The 20151-nt window shown below is 40.0% G+C and overlaps 1 protein-coding gene across 3 annotated transcripts in view; it reads right to left on the bottom strand.

Moving 5' to 3' along the window:
* The window catches only part of SEC16B (SEC16 homolog B, endoplasmic reticulum export factor), a 191264-nt gene that overhangs the window by 107756 nt on the left and 63357 nt on the right, over positions 1-20151 (bottom strand). For all 3 annotated transcript variants that reach the window (XM_073643359.1, XM_073643358.1, XM_073643357.1), the window contains 4 exons: positions 14882-14993; positions 9698-9803; positions 5592-5729; positions 239-352 (listed from right to left, as the gene is read on the bottom strand). In XM_073643359.1, the coding sequence (XP_073499460.1) occupies positions 239-352; positions 5592-5729; positions 9698-9803; positions 14882-14993 (470 nt within the window). The remainder of the gene's footprint in view (positions 1-238; positions 353-5591; positions 5730-9697; positions 9804-14881; positions 14994-20151) is intronic.

Genomic DNA, 20151 nt, shown 5'->3' with positions numbered 1-20151 from the left:
TAATCAGTTTTTAATTGGTTTTCAATGGATTACAAAAAAGTGGATCCATTTTACAGATGGTGAGTGCAGCTTTTTCTATATGATTTCTTGCAACACGATTTTAAGCAATGCACCACCTTCACGGTTGAGTATTGAAGCCAAGTAACTGGTTAAGCTATTCCTAGTGTACCGATAGTGCCATAATGACTTTTAATTCTTTGGATTTATAACTTATTTGAAACTTATCTCTGGTGTTTACCTGTAACTGCAAGACAAGAGCACGAAGCCGGACAAGCCAAGTCGGGTCTTGGTTCCATTCTGGCTCCGGTCTTTCTAGAAGTTGGGGATCTGAGTATTTCAAGCGTTCTGACAACTGAAACCAGAAAATACATTACAATGTGAATATAAAATGTACTATAGGTCTAGTCCATCAATAAAAGCTATGAATGTGTGGTCTATGTATGAAATATGCGAGCATGATGCACTATACACGTCTGATCAATAGACGGGTAAACTTCACCAGGGGAGAAATTTCAGGACAAAATTCACCATACACAATAGGAGGCTGTTGGACAAACGATTCTTCAGCTGATCGTTTGGCCAGCAGCCATCTCAGTTGGCTCTTCCCTAAACAGAAGTGTTCGTTCAGCCGAGTGTCCTTGTGTTTTCTGTGAGAAAGTCATTGGTAGACGTTTGGTGGTAGCTTATCTCCAGAAGACAAGGTTACTGGCAGTCCAAAATCAGACATACCTGATCCACATCTCCCTCACGATCAGTTGGCCGATGCCCCTATACACATCAGACTGTTGGCTGAAAAACCTGTCGATATCGACAGGTTTGGCCAACATTAATCTAATGAGTAATGTGTATTGGAGTGGTCTCAGCAGAGTAGAGAATGGTCATATATTTTTTCAAGGTTCCCATACACATTACACAAAACCACCTAATGTGTTTGGCCACCCACATCTAGATGATGCTAGGGGAGAAAGAGGTTGGCCAAATTGAATCCAAATGCCACTCCTTTAGTTCACATGGGTGATAAGCCGTACCCACAGCTGTCGAAACTACACATTACCACTCAGCTAAGTGAAGCATTCATGTAGACCTGAGAGATACATGTCGGCTGACAGCTATCTCATGTGTATGGGCACCTTTACAATAGACTGTTAAAAATTGGATAATTCTTACAAGATCGTTGTCTTCTTTAAATTATCCTTTTTTATTAGAAGGCTTGAAAATAAAGTGATCAGTGTGTATACGGCTGTTGGGAACCTCAGCTATCAAGTCTTATCTGAAGAGGAATCTGGCAACAAGTATTCATTTCAACTCTCGCACCACTACACGGAATATTAAGCAATAAATGATGCCACTGCCTATCAAAATCAAAGGGCTGACCTTAAAAGCACAGAAATGCTGTGGAATCAAGTGCGAGACACACTCTTTTTAACAGTTTTGCAACGGACAAATTCAAAGTTTGAGGTTGACACCACTTTGCCAGGCTGGAGTGTGAGAATAAATAACGTGACAACCTCCAATAACATCAAAAAATGAATGCATTTCCAAAATTACTTCCAAAAAAGGTCTTGGTTTAGTCAATCATCATTGGTGACTGTCAATACGCCAAGGTGCTGTAGGGATTTACACTCTCAGGTAGGTATTAGGTAGTGCTCACACAGACACTGGATTCTTTTGCCAAAACAATGTGACATTTATTTCCACAGGTTGCACAGTACCAGGCGCTAACTAAACAGAACAGACCCTGGCTACTCACACACGGCTGAGCTAGTCCCAGTTCAGTCAAACACATCAGCTATCATCCATAGCGACCACTGATACTTGCAGTTTGATGCACACGGCCTGTACAGACTCTTGTCCCTCTCTTCAGTTCCAACACAAATCCATTCTGGTCACCTTCCCCCAGCTAATTCACTTAGAAGTACACCTAGCCTGTTTATATGCAGAGCTAGCCAGGGGAACCTAATTAGAGCCTGCAAAGCTAGGATTTAACCCAAGCCTACCTGGCACTGCTACATTGCATTTAATCATTCCATCTTGCAACAATTAAGTTTGACAAAGGACTATGTTGACTGAAGTATCGCATCTTTATATTGAATTGGTTCTACCAATAACATTTCTAAGCGTCCTAAATAGTTATCCCAACATTGAAAGTTATCACCTATCCTCCACAGTCAGGCCACCACCGATCCTGAGAAAGATGGCTCTTAATTGCCCTTCAGAATGGAGTGATGGTCACTGAGCTCTTTATTTTAGAACCCCATTCTTAGGATCGGTGAAGGTTCCAGGGTCTCGTTGATAGGTGATAACTTTCACTGTTTGGAATAACTCTTTAACTTTGGAAAGAAAGTTCAAGAGTATTTGAAAATAACTTTTTATAAAACATAGAAGCCCTTTATGAAGCCCTAAAACATATTGGAAAAGAGAGCTTTACATTCAGCTTTCTAGCAGTACACCTTGTTGACCTTCCTTTGCATAAACCAAGATTCTTCCATGCTCTGTTCTTGAAAAACCTCTCCTTACAGACAATCTGTGCAGTTATTTATGAGAGGCCTAGACGCACATATAGGTACACGTGTGCGGATTTAAAAATGTCACTTGAAAGTCACGCATACTATCAGTCGTAGAAAAAAAAACCTTAAATGATTACGACTTACATTTTTCAGCTAAAATACTGCTCATTCGAGTCTCATTCAGGCCATAAATAAGTTACGATAAGAAGGAGACTTTAGGAACTGCCCTCGTTTGATGTGTCACATTTGTAAATTTCAATGTCCTTCTTACATTCATATCGCCGCTCTTTCTTTTATAAAGTGAGCTAGGTCACTGCAAAAACATCCAGTTGAATGTATAGGCTGACAACTAAGTACTTGAACCTATGGCCATCCGTCATTCTGAGAATATAACCTAGAATTGTAATTTTCATTACTTGAACTTCTCCTATAAATATTTTCTTACAACCTGAATTAACCAGATTTATCTTATCATTCAAGAAGCAAGTTTGGCCACTTACTTAATAAAAAGATAAAAGGCACGGTTTTTGTAAGTCTGTGCCATACTAGTATGAGGCAGAAGCCATCAAGTGATGGATGCCATTCAGGATTAAAGGTGACCATAAACATTAAATAATTCTTGAGAAAAAACCCCCACATATTTTAATTCCCAAAGCATGTGCCTCAAGACACTCACGACATGGCAGTCAATAAAACTTACAAATAATCTGGTGACATCCTAAAGAAGTAAAAGAAGGCAAATACATGTGAGCTTCGACAGAAGACAGAATTGCCTAAAAATATACAAATGTTTGTGCGCTTTCTATACTTTTTCAAACTTTTCTTTGTAAATGTGGAAAGTTAAGATTGATCTGGGCATTAACAGGGTTTCCCATAGACAATGATCGCTGAGGTCTGACCACTGGGACAATCATTGATCAGGTGACTGGAGGTCCCACCCCAGCTTAGCTATCTCTTTTAGTAATTAAGAACTGCACATGTATGAGCACTATGGCTCCATTCACAAAAGGGAGTTCGGGACCCCCATTTTCATAATTAATGGGGGTCCCAGTGTTGGGGCCCACAGCAACCCTACATTTGTCACCTATCCTAGGGATAGGTGATAAATGTTGTGAAAAGGAACCAGTCACTTGATTCATGATGCCCAAACCACTAGCAGAATAAATCAAAGCCTGGAGGCACTCCAAAAGAGCTGGTCAGGGCCATATGGAGTTCATAAGTAGTCCGGCACAGCCCTCAGATGATTTCGCCCCACGTAGCTTTACTTGATTGACAGGTCTCTCACGCATGGAAGAGAACTGTCAATCAACTAGATTGGTGCGGGGAGAAGCCGGCTGGTGGCTGCAGCAGACTTGTCACGATCTCCCTATGGTTCCCAGCCGGCTATTGAAACTATGTTTTCTCTGAAATGCTGGAGTGTTCCAGGGAAAAACACGCATTGCTACAATCAGACAACCTGACTCTGATTAATTCTTCCTTTTGGGAGGCTAGAATTGTGTGAAACATTCCATATAAAGGGAATCTATCTCCTATAAAGGGAATATATCACCAGGTTTTTGCTATTTAATCTGAAAGCTACATAATTTAGGGACAGAAACCCTGATTACAGTGGTGTATCACTTACTGAGCTGCTTGTTGTAGTTTCAATGAAATCACTGTTTTATCAGCAGGAGGATATCACTATAGGACTAGGTGTCTCGTGCCATGTATCAGCCTGTCCAAGGCTTTTTTCAATTGAAAAAAGCCTTGGACAGGCTGAAACATCTTTTTGTGAGTTGTGGAATAAACAAACTAATCATCAACACGTGAGTGCCGGGATTTGCTTTTCCTACAGACATTGTTTTCCACGTGCACCACCCTAGCTATACGGAGTGCCGACTATTTTCTCTTGATACTCTCGTGCCATGTAGTCCTCCTGCTCCTCCTGTAACCCCGCCCCCACCACTGATTGGCAGCTTGTACAAAAAAGCTGCCAATCAGTGATGTGGGCGGGGTTATACAGAGCTCAGCCTTTCGAGAACTGCTAGATCTGCAGCAGAGAAAACTGTGATTTTATTAAAACTGCAGCAAGCAGCCCAGTAAGTGATACATTTCTAGAATCAGTGTCTCTGCTCCTACACCATGATGCTCTCAGGTTACATAGCCAAAAGCTGGTGACAGATTCCCTTTAAGAGGAAAACCTCTTTAAAATTCATTGACCCTTTATTAACCACTATAGCCACTGTTCGCTGTACAGTGTGTATGGACATGCCCTATTGATAATAATGCTCAGTTGTCAGCTCATTCATATATTTCCAAGAGAAATAACATGGGAACACTGCAATATGTTCCAGAATTTTTATTTCATGGGGAAAGCAAGTGTTTACTAATAAATACAATGTCAGGAGAGATGACATGGCCGCTTTAAGAGAGCTTTTATTGTGCATCGCTCTATGTAAATCCAAGCATTAGAAATGCATGCATCGTTTTTTTTTACCCACAATGTTTTTTTGTGGATTTCTTTCCATCTTCTCTGAACATGATCGGCAGTGAAAGAGTATGAGATTTCATTGCAATTTGCATGTGAAAAGGTGCAGACTTCTGCTCTGAAACAATGCACGATTTTACCATCCCCAGTAAATGTGATAATAATGCAATGTGCACGGTTTAAAGGCATGAAGAGAAATACACCCTGGAGACCTGAAGCTATCATTTACCATTTTTAAGCAAAAAAAAAATGCCAGTTCTTCTGCTTGAAGCGTTAAACACATTTCACTGCAGGCCATTCGAGCAGAGAAGTCATTAATGATTAATGTTTATTCCCAGAAGTTTTACGTCAACAGGGAAATGGCAGAATTCCTGCTAAAATTCGCATACCGCTTCTCTCTGAAATAATGTTTAGCTTGAAATACGTTGGACTTTATTATATATGGGGAGAAAAACAGATGGGACAGTTTGTACAGCTAACTCCAATTGACACCAGTGGAAATAAAGAAGAAAACTGCCATATCGGCAATTCTGCTCATATGGAATAAGTGCTATAATCTCCTGAGCCATACTGCCAGGGCTCGGATATCTAAGGACGTGTGCGAAGGCTTAAGTCACCTTGATTAACTCCGATATCAACACCAACGATCCAGAGTTGGAGAGGAGGATGGCGGTGGCGATGCACTCGCAATAATGCAGGGCAACGGATGTCAAACCGTAATCCACTAGCCGAGCGGCATACACAAACTTGTAGATCTGAAAGTGAAAAATAATCAGCATTATAAACAAGCCCGATGCTTAGTATAATAATATTGTCCAATTTTCTCCATAGGATAGAATAAGGAATGAGGCAGGTTAGCCATTGAATGACGTTTTAGAACATATCCAGTTTGGAAGCATCATGATTAGGATTAGTAACCTTTTGCAAATTGTTAAATTTACTGTTTGTTTAACTTTTTTCTACATAAAATTTTGAAAATTAATTATATAATGTTTGTTTATAGGCATCAGAATAAAGCCATGGAGTTAAATGTGGAAATTTTAGATGCCTGAAGCCGCCCCAAAGGCGAAACTTGCTTTAATTTAGGTCAACAATACAAATATGTTAAGGAAGCAGACGAGCCAGCCTTCACTCCCCACACGCATAAATAAGCCTTGGATAGCCATGAGGCTATCACTGTCACGGGTGTGTCAGGTGTTATAGATAGTCGCTCTGGATCTGGCTGTAGAAGGTCACTGCGCTTGGCATTGCTGACATCTTCTTAATCCTGCTTCCTTTTGGACAAAGCGACTACCTCCCTCCTGCTGTTAAGTGACACACCCTTGCATGGGAGTTAAAAAATCTCTCAGTTTGCTGCAGGAAATCGCCGGTGATACTTACATGTACATTTGTGCATGCTTGGAGCACTAGCTGTTTGTTGGCTTCTTCTCTGGTGCCCTTGGAGGACAGTTAGCGTTTCTCCTCTGGTGCCTGCTCAAGCTACGTTCATCCCCTTTGTTTGTCTACCTTGTTGTCTTTAGTTTGTAGTGGGGACTGACCAGTACTCACCCCTCCCCCTCCCTAGCTAGGGAAAAGCTCTAGGGACATACAGGGTTTAGGGTCCTGCTTGGCGATTGATGTGGAACCAATATAGGAATGATAGGTTGGCAGGGTGTTATTAGATCTGCTTAGGGGTCTCCACTCCCCCTTCGCCTAGTGTTTGGGCTTCCTTCCCCTCTTCCCTTCGTGTTGCACTCAGTCTTTCCCAAACTTTGCGTGACAGTCACCAGTTCTTCGGACGACCTTTTGAAAGTACTAACCAATGCATACCTCAAACACCCAAGATCTGCTGTTTTGGAAATGTTCAAGTCCACCTGTCCGGCCATCACAGTTTGACTCAGATCCTTGCATTTGTCAATATACCCGTCTTACAACACATCATCTTTAAAGAGAATTTGTCAACAGGTTTTTACTACCCCATCTGAGAGCAGCATGATGTAGGGACAGACACCCTGATTCCAGCGATGTATCACTTACTGGACTGCCTGCTGCAGTTTTGATACAATTTTCTCTGCTGAAGATCGACCAGTTCTTTGAATGCTGAGCTCTGTATAACTCTGCCCATACCCCTGATTGGCATATTTCTGTGTACAATGTCAATAGGCAGGAAGCTGCCAATCAGTGATGGGGGTGGGGTATACACAGCTCATGAATATGGGGGACGACATGGAAGCAGGTTTACTAGTCCTTTAGTGATAATCTCCTGTTGATAAAACAGTGATTTTATCAAAACTACAGTATGCAGCCCAGTAAGTGACACATCGCTGGAATCAGGGTATCTGTCTCTTAGATTAGATGGTAGAAGCCTGGTGACAGATTCCTTTTAAGAACTGACTGTTCATTTGTTGCCTAATGTATCTCACCTCTTAACAGGTGCCACAGTCACAAAATATTAATTTATTCCCTGCTATACCTGTAATTGGCTTTAATGTTATTCCTAATTTATATACACATTACATACCCATATTGCATGCACATTTAGTAACACACATATATACAAGTTACACACACATATACCTGTACACATAATAAACACTCTCCTGCAGATGGCTGTCATATTTCTGTAATGGAGAGGAAGCCCGGTTAAAGGAGTTGTCCAGGACTATTATATATTTTTTTACTATTTGCCTTAAAACTAAAAGGTAACTAGTTGCTAACAGAGGTAACTACCTGCTCCACGTCACAGAGCAGCTCTTCTTCTTCCGGGTTGCTCTGTCAATGGGGCGTGACTGCCGATGTCATGTTTATTGACAGCTGGCTCCCTGCAGTTAGGCAATGGGGAGCCGGCTGTTAATGAGCATGACGTGGGCAGTCCCGTCTCATCAACAGAGCAGAGCGGATGAGAAGCCTCTGTGCTATGAACGTGATGTTGACGGAAGTCACTGAATCGTCGGCAGGAGACGTCTCTGCCGACAGACATCGGAGCCGGGCACAAGAGGCAGTGGGTTAGCAACTACCTGACTGTTAGTTCTTAGGCCATAATAACAAAGTTACATAGTCCCGGATAACCCCTTTAAGCACAGCCTTCTTCCTGCCTGAATTGCTCTCTGCAATCCCATCAGAGGTTTACAGTTTAATGACACAGATTATAGGGTACAAGGGCATAAAGTACACGATTTAGCACCACGATCGACTATATGTACTCTAGTTTGTACTGGCAAACCAAGTAGCTGTAGTCTGGTCTTTATAAATGGTAATGAATTTTAACACTTTTTAGTAGTTTTATTTTTTTTTAGAAGGAGAGCTACACACTAAGTATTTCCCCAGGTAAAGAATCCCCTTGTTCCAGCACCGACCAGGCTTGGACTGGCCCACAGAAGAAGAGGAGAATCCTCTGGTGGGCCACCACCCCCTTATATGAGCAGTACTTGGCACAATATACTGGAATCACTATGTACAGACAAAGGCAACATCTCCTTCATTTATCAATCTACACAGTTCATTGTTATATAAATTTGTGATTGAGGATAATGTCACATTTGAATGTAGCTGAAAAGTAAGGCCCTGGAGTTGGTTACTGGTGGGCCCTTGGCATGCCAGTCCGACACTGGTTCCGACAGTACATATGAGTTAGCAGTGTAGAATATCTAGCACAGGAACAGAACAATAATATAAGATCTGTTCCCTGTGAATTTGGAATTCATATTCAGTGCATTTGTCTAAAAAATTTTCTTACGCGCCAAACATAGAGTCCTGACTTAAATCATACTTGTTTCATTTTTAGCTACACTTTTGAAAAATCAGTTTTATGCTGAATACTAATTTTGTGCTGGTCAGATCGAATGTTTAAAAGCATAGCAGGCTATACTTTTCTAAGTAGAACAAAAAAAAAGAGATCCAGATATAAAATTGCCGGGCAGATGATCAAATTACACTTATGGTTTGTGCTGGACATATAGGTGTCGGCATGTAGACCTGGAGATATTCCTGGCCCATGCGCCAAGGTTGCCAACTTGACTTTTTATTTTTTTATGGACGGCTTATCAAAATATCATGGACAGAAAATATTTTCCATGGACACATTGGAAAATCATAATAAATCATCAAGATTATCAGTGGTAGATGTCTACAGTCCATAATTCTGATATGAGACATCAGCTGCCCTACTCGTCCCCCAAATCAATGTGATGATTCACTTTGCCAGATCGGCACTGTCCTTGGCATCGTAACTGAGACTATTATTCCTAGCAGGCAGTAGGTTGAGAGACCGGTGTTATTAACATTCTTTTTATACTTTGATCAGTTGATATGTAACTTAGATCTTTTTGAAAAATTATTGATTGTTGTATCTCCGGTCAAAAATTTTTCAATGGATTCTATCAGAAATCTTGACCCGACAGGACAAAAAGTAGGAAAATCTCAACGAAAACGCACAACATCAAGGAAGTAAAATACATCAAAAACAAAAAGTCTATACTGCTGCCAAAATTAAGATGTTACAACAAATCTGATGAACATGTGTCTGTTCTGAGCAGGCAAAGAAAAGCATAAGGAGAAACATATGAGAAGTTACATCATATACAACAGATCTTTAACTCTTCTGTCTAAGGAGCAGGTGTGACACACGATACAAATAAGATAAAGAAGCCGTAGAACCAAGCAGTCGTGAATGACCTGAAATTCGTTGTGTATGGAAAAATATGATAAAAATAAAGTCTTTGAGGGCTATACAGGAAAGAGGTACCTGGAACGAGGGGATAAAATGACTGATTTTCCCCAAAATTTGGCAGTATTCCAGGATTTCAGTGCGCTGGATGTTCGCCATGCTGGCAAACTTCTTAAAGCTCTGGCTGAAAGAGAGCAGAAAAAGATAGTTATCACATAGATGTACAAAGGGGACAGCAGAGGCTGCAGACAATGAATCGCACACAAAGAACCCAAGAAAAAAAATTACAGGAAAAATACAAATATGACATAAAGATCTAATAATATTCCTATAGTGAGAGCAAATCTAAAGCAAGACATTGCCCCCCAGTGGAAAAACCGATTTGTACTGAGTAAACATTCTTTATATGTTTCATATTCTGAGTTTTGTTCCAAACACTAGAAAAATTCTTTGGACTGTATCATTCGTCAAAAAATAAATAGGTAATATGTAATTTTCATCACATTTCGGAACCCTCTCTATGCTTCTCTTGTCATCCACGTAGTATAATTTATAAAACTGACATTTCAATCATTTTTTGGATTAAATTAATTTTAGATTTCATTTGAAAGCAATCCAGATCGTTATTTTTGTTTATAGAATCCAGTCGAAAATCCACCCGTGAGGTACAATGTGAAATTACGGCCGACGATGGCTGACAATGAAGACACCACGCTGTGAAGAAACGTCCATCACACGACAACAAGGACCTTGGATCACATCCACACCTTTTTCTATCAGTGTTTATTTCAGATGCTTTTCAAAGAGGCACACAACAGTATCTTTATTATTTCAGATGATTAGTAATTGTGCTGCCAGAGCAACTTTGGGCGGCAGTGAATGATTTCACAACATAAGGTTAATTTAAATATAGTTTAACACTTACAATATGGGATTGGGTTGCAAAAAAGCATTGGAAATGTGCAATCTGTGCAGTTAATAATAAAAACATAATGCAAAGAAAATAAGTCTGTGGGTATGAAATGCATAAATTGTTTGCCCTACTGGTGTTAGTCTTCTGTACCGGCTCAGACGCCAGGCCTTTTCCTTTCCCTATGGAGGGCTCCCGTTCTGCTAGTTTACTGTGATAATTCTCCTGCAATAAAAGTAAAATAGTAAAGCAACATCATCCTTACCTTTCCATGGAGAATTTTCCCACGCTGTCAGTGACATGCATGAGGTGAGCTGAGTTCACTGGACATGACCTCGGCTCATCTTTATGCCGTCACAGCCAGACACTGAGGAGCGCAAGCATGCCTGCGCTTCTCAGTGTCTGCGGCATGGCAAGCTGGATGGCAGCGTTCTGCTGCGGTCCAGCCTGTCATCTCGATGTAGCAGAGCTGAAGCTGTCGTGGGAACCATGGAAAGGTAAGGATGAGGTTGCTTTATTATTTTACTTTTATTGCAGGAGATCGTTGGCTTCAGCTGGAATGGGCGTGATGGTAAGTATGGTTTAATTTAGAACATTCAAGAATTGTGTGTTTATTTCAATTAAAGGACTTTATTCTGGGTGTTTGTGTTTTTTTTTTTACTTTGACTATGGGGTTAGTAATGGGGGTGTCTTATAGACGCCTCTCCATTACTAATCTGGGCTTGATGTCAGCTGGCATAATAAGCTGACATCAACCCCAGCCCTATTACCCCACTGCCACCGCTACAGGGCAATGGGAAGAGCGAGGCTAAGTGCCAGAATTGCACATCCTATGGATGCGCCATTTCTGGGGCGGCTGACAGCTGGTGTTTCTAGCCTGGGAGGGGGCTTATATTCATGGCACCCTTCCTGGGCTATTAATATCAGCCCCCAGCTGTCTGCCTAGCCTTTGCTAGCTATTAAAATAGGGGGGACCCCACGTCATTTTTTTGGGGGTCCCCCATTTTAATAGCTAGTAAAGGCTAGGTATTCAGCTGGGGGCTGATATTAGTAGCCTGGGAAGCTCTGTGGGTATTACAACCTTCCCAGGCTTCAAACATCTGCCCGTCTGCTTAACCTCTGCTAGAGACTAAAATTAAGGGGAACCCCACGCCAATTTTTTTTTTAATAAATCCTTTATTTTAACACTAAATGACAAGTACAGTAATCAACACTATCACTGTACTTCTTATATATGTGACTGACATGTTTTTATGTATCTAATCTATGTGTGATACTCTATTCTCTCTATTCTAAATTGTCAGGTACCGATGCTGAATTGCCGGCCGGCTTTTTTAAAGAGACGGTGCATGAAAACACTATTATTTTTTTTTATAAATCCTTTAACACTAAATGACAAGTACAGCAACCAACACTGTCACAGTACTTATTATATATGTGACTGACATGTTTCTATCTATCTAATCTATGTGTGATGCTCTATTCTTTCTATTCTAAATTGTCGGGTACCGGTGTATGCCGCTGCTGAATTGCCGGCCGGCTTTTTTAAAGAGACGGTGCATGAAAACACTATTATTTTTTTTTAATAAATCCTTTAACACTAAATGACAAGTATAGTAAGCTGAGCGCTGCCATCCAGCTTGTCATCCTCCAGAGACACGGCAGAGTGCAGGCATTATGGGAACTTCCGATTCCGGTATTCGATATTCTGAAAGTATCGGAACTCAGTATCGGAACTCCGATACCGCGAATATTGGTCGATACCCGATATTGCAGTATTGGAATGCTCAACACTACCTCTGACATGATCACCTAAACCCTTTTATGAATGGCTCAGGCAGCTAAGCGCTGAGTATACAGGAAGAATAACTGAGCAACCATGTGTATTATAGGAGTTTGCCTCATGATCTACTTCACTCAGCTCATCTGTCTAATCATCTCCAGTGAACTCCTACCTGCTATTTAACAATCTGCAACCACTTCCTAGTTCAGTCCTGTGAATCCTGATGCTTCTGTATTGTCAACTCTGTTGCTACAGGTACCTGTGACCAGACTCATATCAGCTAGCGACTCTTCACACTAACATGTTTGCAAGCTAGGTACCTGATTTTTTTCATCTCCACTATTCCTTTGTGTAACCATGTAATCATCTCTGCAAGCAATTAACCAGTGTCCTATTCATCATTTCTATCCTGCAGTTAACCATTTGCTTACTGCAAGTTCCTGATTGCACAAATATTTTCCATTAACCATTTACCTGCTGCAAATTCCTGATTGAATACGTCTCTGCCATTAACCATCTCTGTGCTACAAGTACCCGATTGAACAACTGTCTGCCATTAATATTTCTCTGCTATTAACCTTATGTCTGCTGCAAGTCCCGAGGTTGTCTATACATGTTTCCTGTTCCACTTGCCTGTCTCCCTCCTGCATATCCAGAAGCTGAGCCTGCTTCATACCAGACAACAACTGTTTTACATAGCTGGCATCTGCCTATAACTGCAGCTGCCGGAGCTTTCTCTGAGTGCTGTAGTTTAACCACTTAAATGGTGCTGTTGATCTCTGATAATAGCATTTAAATAATGTCAGTATCAGGGTGTGTGCATTGGCTTACATCAGCTCCCCACGATGCTATTGTGTAGAAGCGATGAGATATCCTGGCAGTCAGTGGTGGTGTGCTGAAGGCCCCTGTAACTGTCATGTTAATCCTCATTTGAAGCTCAGATATAGTATTGAAGTACATACTGTAGTTCTGTAGTATTGCAGTATATAATATAAGTGATCGAACAATCGAAAGTTTAAGAACCATAAAAAATAAAGTAAAAAAAATGTAAAAAAGCTTTAAAAAATCTAAAAAAAAATGTAAATCCAAAAATTCTAAATAACCTTCGCCTTTAAAAATAAGCTAATTTAAAAAAATGAAAAAACAAACAAACATATTTGGTATCATTGTGTTTGAAAAAGTTGATCTATCAAAATATAAACTTATTGAAACTGTACATTAAACGCTGAAAAAAAAAAAAAAAAAAGCCAGAGTTGTGTTTTTTTGGTCACCACACTAAAAACAAACAAAAAAAAAGCGATCAAAAAATTGCATATACCCAAAAATGGTATCAAGAGAGATATCAGCTGAGCATGCAAAAAAAACAAGTCACTCAAACAGCTCAATGAATTTAAAAACACGGGTCTCAGAAGATGGCGATTGAAATAAAAAAATTATTTTTGCAAATTTCATTTTTTTTTCTCCACTAAAATAACAAAAAATCTGGACAAGTTTAGTATCGCCGTATTTATATTAACATGGAGAATCATGTTGCCAGATCATTTTTACCGCCCAATCAAAGTCAGAAAAATAAAACCTGAAAAAGAATGGTTGTTTTTTGCTTTTCTTTTGCAATTTTACCAAACTTGGAATTTTTTTTTCCAGTTTTTCATTCATTTGTGTGGTAAAAGCCTCATATGACTATTTCGAAAGAAGAATAAAAAAAAGTTGTGGCTTTTGGAAGAAAAGGAGGGAAAAAACGAAAACGCAAAAAAGGAAAATTCCTGATTCGTTAAGGATTTAATCCATATGATAGCCTATATGTACGTATGCCATGACATGGCAGGATGGCTTTTACATTATTTTGATCAAAATTATGTTAACTAAATACCCTTTATTATTTATTATCATTTTTGCACTGTGCGATCTACCCATTTACTTCCAGTTATTTGGGTATTTTTCTTGTCTTTGGTTTTTCTCTGTCTAATGGCCTTGTGTGAACATGCACTTACATTTTGCATGCACATCAATTTCTTTGTAGTTCAGTGTGCTTTAGTGCATATAAAAGAGTGTGGCCACCCCTTTGTCTGAGCTGAGACTCTCATTCTGCCTCGGGTCTATGCTTATACTAGGGATCCAGTCTCTCTGCCCTTGTCCATATGTATGTCACTTGACAAAAGATAAGGTTTTTAATATTAGAGTTAGGACTGTCCCATAAGGGTTGCCGTGACGTGGTGGGATGGCTTTTACATTATTTTGATCAAAATTATGTTAACTAAATACCCTTTATTATTTATTATTATTTTTGCACTGTGCAATCTATCCATTTACTTCCAGTTATTTGGGTATTTTTCTTGTCTTTGGTTTTTCTATGTAAGTATGTATGTAAATAGACACTGCCACCATGGTCTCTGAAATCAGCTATTGGGGTCCAAACTGAAGCACGTGATATATTACATCTTGTGCATTTCAGGCTCTCTTTTTTCACATTATTTATAAAAAGATATAAGCCCCTTTGTAGTAGTCAAGTACACAAGCGTCCAAGTGCATTATGTGATTGTTATTGTGTTTGGTACAGTCGCAGACTTACTTTTGATTACTGCCCAGCAGAACTAGACGCTCTGATTTCTCAGAGATCTTGCCAAGGGAGATGCCAGCTGTCAGATAACAGCAGTGTCCAGCCTCTGTAAGACCCTTAAGAACTAAGTATATAAAAAGATAAGTATTATGCTCAGTTAGAAAACAGTTAGAAAGTATTCACTGCACTATTTTTTTATTGTACTTTTGCAAGCTGTGCCGCACACCAACCATTAAAGGGAATGTGTAATCATAAAAATGACTACAGTTTAAATCAGTTTTTTTTTTGTTAAACATACTTTCTTTTACATTTTGGATATTTTTTCAATATCACAATATGTATATATAATAATATATTTGTATGCAATTTTTTTATGTAATACAATAATTTTTATAATAATATAACGTTTTGAAATCTTGCAATTTTCACACTGGCCACTATTCTAGGCTCTAACTTCCTGTTGCTTCAGGAAACAATACATGTACATTAGCCACAATGATCAGACATCTACCCTTTCTTTGGTATTGAAGCATCCAATGAGCCTGTGCACAGGTAACTGTGAAAGAATGGGAAGCAGGGTCAGCTGTGATGTCACCTATTGTGATTGATGAATCCTGTGTTATCAGCTGTGCATAGAGGTGTTACCTGTCATTGTAATTTTGTCTGTTAGGATAATGAGTTTGCTGAAAACTCAAGAACAGGAAAGGAAGTAGGAGTCTAAAAAAAAACAGTGGCTAGTTTGAAAATTGCAAGATTACTAATTTTGCTTTTTACTACTGATCATGACAATGAAAATTGTTAAAAAATACATGTAAAATAAAAACCTAATTTAAACAATAGGCAATTTTCTGATTACACATCGCCTTTAAGGTATTTAAATGAGCCGATTTTTTATCGACCATATAAAAGATGATTGGAATATGCAATCAACTTGTATATAATATAATCGTTCACCTGATGAATCAGAGTTTTGTTAGTTTGTTGGTTGATCACCAGCATTTTTACATGAGACAATAATTGGGAATGAGCTTACAAAATGCATCTTAAAGGGGTTGTCCAGTCTATAATGACAAGTCTGCAGTCCCTCTGTGTCACTGCAGACTTCTGAATCCTCACAGGGCACACACTGTGCGCTGTGAGGATTCGCCGGTGTCTGTGCCGGGAACGGTGGTCAAGTATGCGATATGCATACTCCTGGGCAGAACCTGGCTAGTGGGCGCGGCCTAGCACAATACACTTGTATTGAGCGAGGCCGTGGCCAGTCTAGCGCTTCAAAAACCACCTCAATGAGTATTCAAAAAGTATTTGGAGCAGTTTTTGATGTGGAATTTGAAGTGAATCAGCTTCAAAATACACATAAAAAACTCAGTGTGAACATACCTATAGGGAGTTTTCTGACTTTAAAGAGATTCTGTCAGCACAGAATGACTGTTCAAACCAAGCTCTCTTTTCCCCCCTTTGCATGGCCAAATATTTAAGTAGACCTTCCCATTTACCAGTTTTCCCTCTACATCCCCCCCCTTTTATTTTGCCCTATAGAGCAAATATACATTTTTTTATGTGATTTTTTTACACATTTTCTGGTGCTAAGCAATTTTGATCTGAATTGCAAAAAAACTGCAGTAACAATGTAGTTTTCTATTAAAAAAAATGCATCACAGATCAAAGAAAAGGAAAAGAAAACACCTTGCGAATGAAATTTTAGAAATCTCATTCACTTTGCTGTTAGTGCAGAATGCTGCTTTATTCCCACACAAACAAGCGTAAAAAATACATCAAAAACTCTACGTGTGAACAAGCACTAAGAGGGTATAAAAAACCCAGAATTTTATACCATAACATCCCATTAAAAAGATAATATAGCTTGGACGCATTATCACCTATTTATCGAATTGATGATAATTCTAAGATTGGTGGGGAAAGGTCCAACTACTGGCACCCTCACCAATCACCAGAAAGGGGGAACTCTTCTCCTGTATTTTCCCCAGCCGTAAAACCATGGCCAGGAGAAGTTAAATTGAGATATCTTTATCAGTGCTATCTTAATCAGTGTCATAGATCTGAGAGAAGCAGCAGGTCGCTTGTGCAACCTGCAGCTTTATTCTACTCTTCCTTGCCTCGGACTTTAAGGTGACTTACAAGTGACCCATATCATGGGCACAAGGGATTAAAAGAAAATTCTGTACACTGGTTGACCTGGATATGCTATATATCTCTGATTGATTCTCTTGAATAAACTGAGCCTTGAATACCTTGTTGAAATACATTTAACACCTAACCCAAATGACCGCCGATTTTTGGTATTCTGGCAAAGAACACTGGGAAAATTTAGCTCAGCTGTTTTACATAAAAGTTATGCTGCAAAGAAGAGCATCAGGACAGAACTCTTGCAAATTGCTAGCAAACAGATGCAAATTGATTCATAGATTAGATCAAAAGTGCTGCTAATGTATTTTGGTCCAACCTCAAGTCATGTAAATGCGTTTGCCTGTGCTTTATACTTTTTTTTTTTATTCCTAGATGTGATCTGAAAGCCAATTAATACTGTAAGGAAAAAAATAATCAGGTAGCTTTATGTCCCCAGTTAACCTATAGACAACGCATATGCAATGCAGACGCGTAGGAGCTGGGCTGCGTACAGTATGTAAACATTGTATATTGGCTGCTAATTATTCTCCAGGGTCATTTATTTATTCTTTTCCAGGGGTCAGAATCATGTCGATGCAGTTTTGATGCACAGTTTTCTGCTCGCAAGGGAGGACAGCAAAAATATTAAAACTTTAAAAAAAAAAAAGGTCAGAGTTTAACCCATTAGCAAAAATATACATTCTTTTTCTATCGCAGAAAAAGGATATTCCAATGACATTAGAGATTTAATCAATGTATCTAGGCACAGCAAGGACCCGAGATAATAAAGTCATTTACTTTCAGCATTTACTAACAATGTTTGAGATTATAATAAAAAAATGTAAAAAAAAAGTTTTTTTTCTCCAGACACAGCGCCACTCTTATCTATTGGCATTGTCTGGTATTGCAATTTAGTCTTATTCAAGTAAATAGGACTGAGAAGCAATTCTTGTACAGTGAAAGTTGAGCGCTAAACTATGCAAAATGCAATTGACTAGAGCAAGCTCTATGCGGATATTGTCTCAGAAGGGAATGATGGGAGTTTTGAGCTCCGGAGCCTGCAGAATTGTGAATGCAGCTCTGAAATATAATTCTGGATCTAAATCAGGATCAGTGAAAAAGAAGTAACGCAATGCATTTACAATTATTCAGCATGTTACATACATGAATAAATTACTGTCCATATGTCCCCTGGACCCTTCTCTATAAAGATGGCTTCACACATTTGACAATTAAAGGACAGTTTGAGGCCAACAGCCTCATGTATACCTATGTTGCGTTCTGGTCAGCAGCCTTGAGGCTGGTGTGGACATCATGGTCCAACCTCAGCCCTTGAATTTTGGATGTGTGAAACCAGCATAAGTCAGAGAAGAGAGTCGTACAGTAAAAGCTGCTCCCGTTCTGGCAGACTCAAGCTGTCCTTTTTATTACACAGACGGCCATTCAGCTGAATGACCGCCATGTAATTCTATATTTCTCCAGCAGTGGCCACTGCAAGGCAAGTGCTTGGTTAGCCACTGGGTCCGCATTTTTAAAGGGGATGTCCCTGTTGAGACAGAAACTTTATTGTTATATTGAGGTTTAAAAGATAAATATATACTATAATCAGGGGGTTATTGATTGCAGGGGCCCAAGTTCCCTAGGTCTAAGGATATAAAGGAACCTTATGACCCCCATGCACATTAGAAGAAGGTTGGCGCACGACTCCGCTCCCGTTCAGGTAGGAAATGTTAGGACTCACTACGAGGTTTGCCGTGACGTGGCAGTGGGCTTCATACAGTCTGATCAGGATGTTAAACTAAGAACCTCATGTTCAGTTATATATATTTTTGCCGAAGAGGCATTAGATTAAATGTATGAATTTTGGAGGTGCGGTCCATGCTCCCTTTTTTTTGCATTGCATATTCTTTTTTCTTTCTTGGACCATCACTCCTCCCATTTGGCACAGGTGATTTTAATCAGCAGGAGACTGCAAAGAGGGTCTAGCCTATTTTTGCTCTCACATGAGAGCTTAAGGAAGGTGGGTCACAATGCTCCTTTCTTGTGGTGTTGGTGCAGTGTGTCGGCCATTGTTGCTGTGGTTTTTGTGCTTGTGGGGCGGCATGGCCTGGAGTCATGAGGACTCGGTCTTGCAGCATGGGTGCTGTGAGGCACCAGGCCGCCCGCCCTGCTGGCGCATTGTCACTGTGGCGGTGGTTGGAGCACGGCTCCGCTCCCGTTCAGGTAGGAAATGTTAGGACCCACTACGAGGTTTGCCGTGACGTGGCAGTGGGCTTCATACAGTCTGATCAGAGTGTTAAACTAAGAACCTCATGTTCAGTTATATATATTTTTGCCGAAGAGGCATTAGATCAAATGTATGAATTTTGGAGGTGCGGTCCATGCTCCCTTTTTTTTGCATCACCATTAGAAGAACATTGGTTGAACTCGCCAATATTGATGGGGTTGGCCGACAGTCTAATGTGTATGGGGGTGCCGAACAAATTATTCTTGGAAAAGATGTTGCCATGCCTGATTTCGGACTGCTGATCGGTTTGTGGGGCCCATTATTCTGTATTGAGGACTATGTTGGGCCATTATTCTGTATGGAGGACTATGTTGTGCCCATAATACTGTAAGGACTATGTTGGGCCATTATTCTGTCTTGAAGACTATGTGGGGTCCATTATTCTGTATGGAGGACTATGCTGTGCCCATAATACTGTAAGGAGGACTATGTGGGGACCATTATTCTGTATTGAGGACTATGTACGGCCATTATTCTGTATGGAGGACTATATGGGGCCCATTATTCTGTATGGAGGACTATGTGGGGCCATTATTCTGCATGGAGGACTATGTGGTGCCATTATTCTGTATGGAGGACTATGTGGGCCCATTATTCTATATGGAGTACTATGTGGGACCCATTATACTGTGTGGAGGACTATGTGGGTCCATTATTCTGTATGGAGGACTATGTGAGGCCATTATACTGTATGGGGAACTATGTGGGATCCATTATTCTGTATGGAGGACTATGTGGAGCCATTATTTTGTATGGAGGACTATGTGGCTTGGACTTTGTCCAAGTTTTTCAGTTTGGCCCTCTGTGTGTTTGAGTTTGACATCTCTGCAATAATGTAAATGAGATTTCTGAAATCTCGTACACACGC

Source organism: Phyllobates terribilis, unplaced genomic scaffold, assembly GCF_046119375.1.
Source record: "Phyllobates terribilis strain yellow unplaced genomic scaffold, ASM4611937v1 Scaffold_8__6_contigs__length_399053987, whole genome shotgun sequence".
In the NCBI taxonomy this organism is placed as follows: domain Eukaryota; kingdom Metazoa; phylum Chordata; class Amphibia; order Anura; family Dendrobatidae; genus Phyllobates; species Phyllobates terribilis.
Note: the sequence above shows the minus strand (reverse complement) of the source record. Positions and strands in the feature narration are given on the sequence as shown.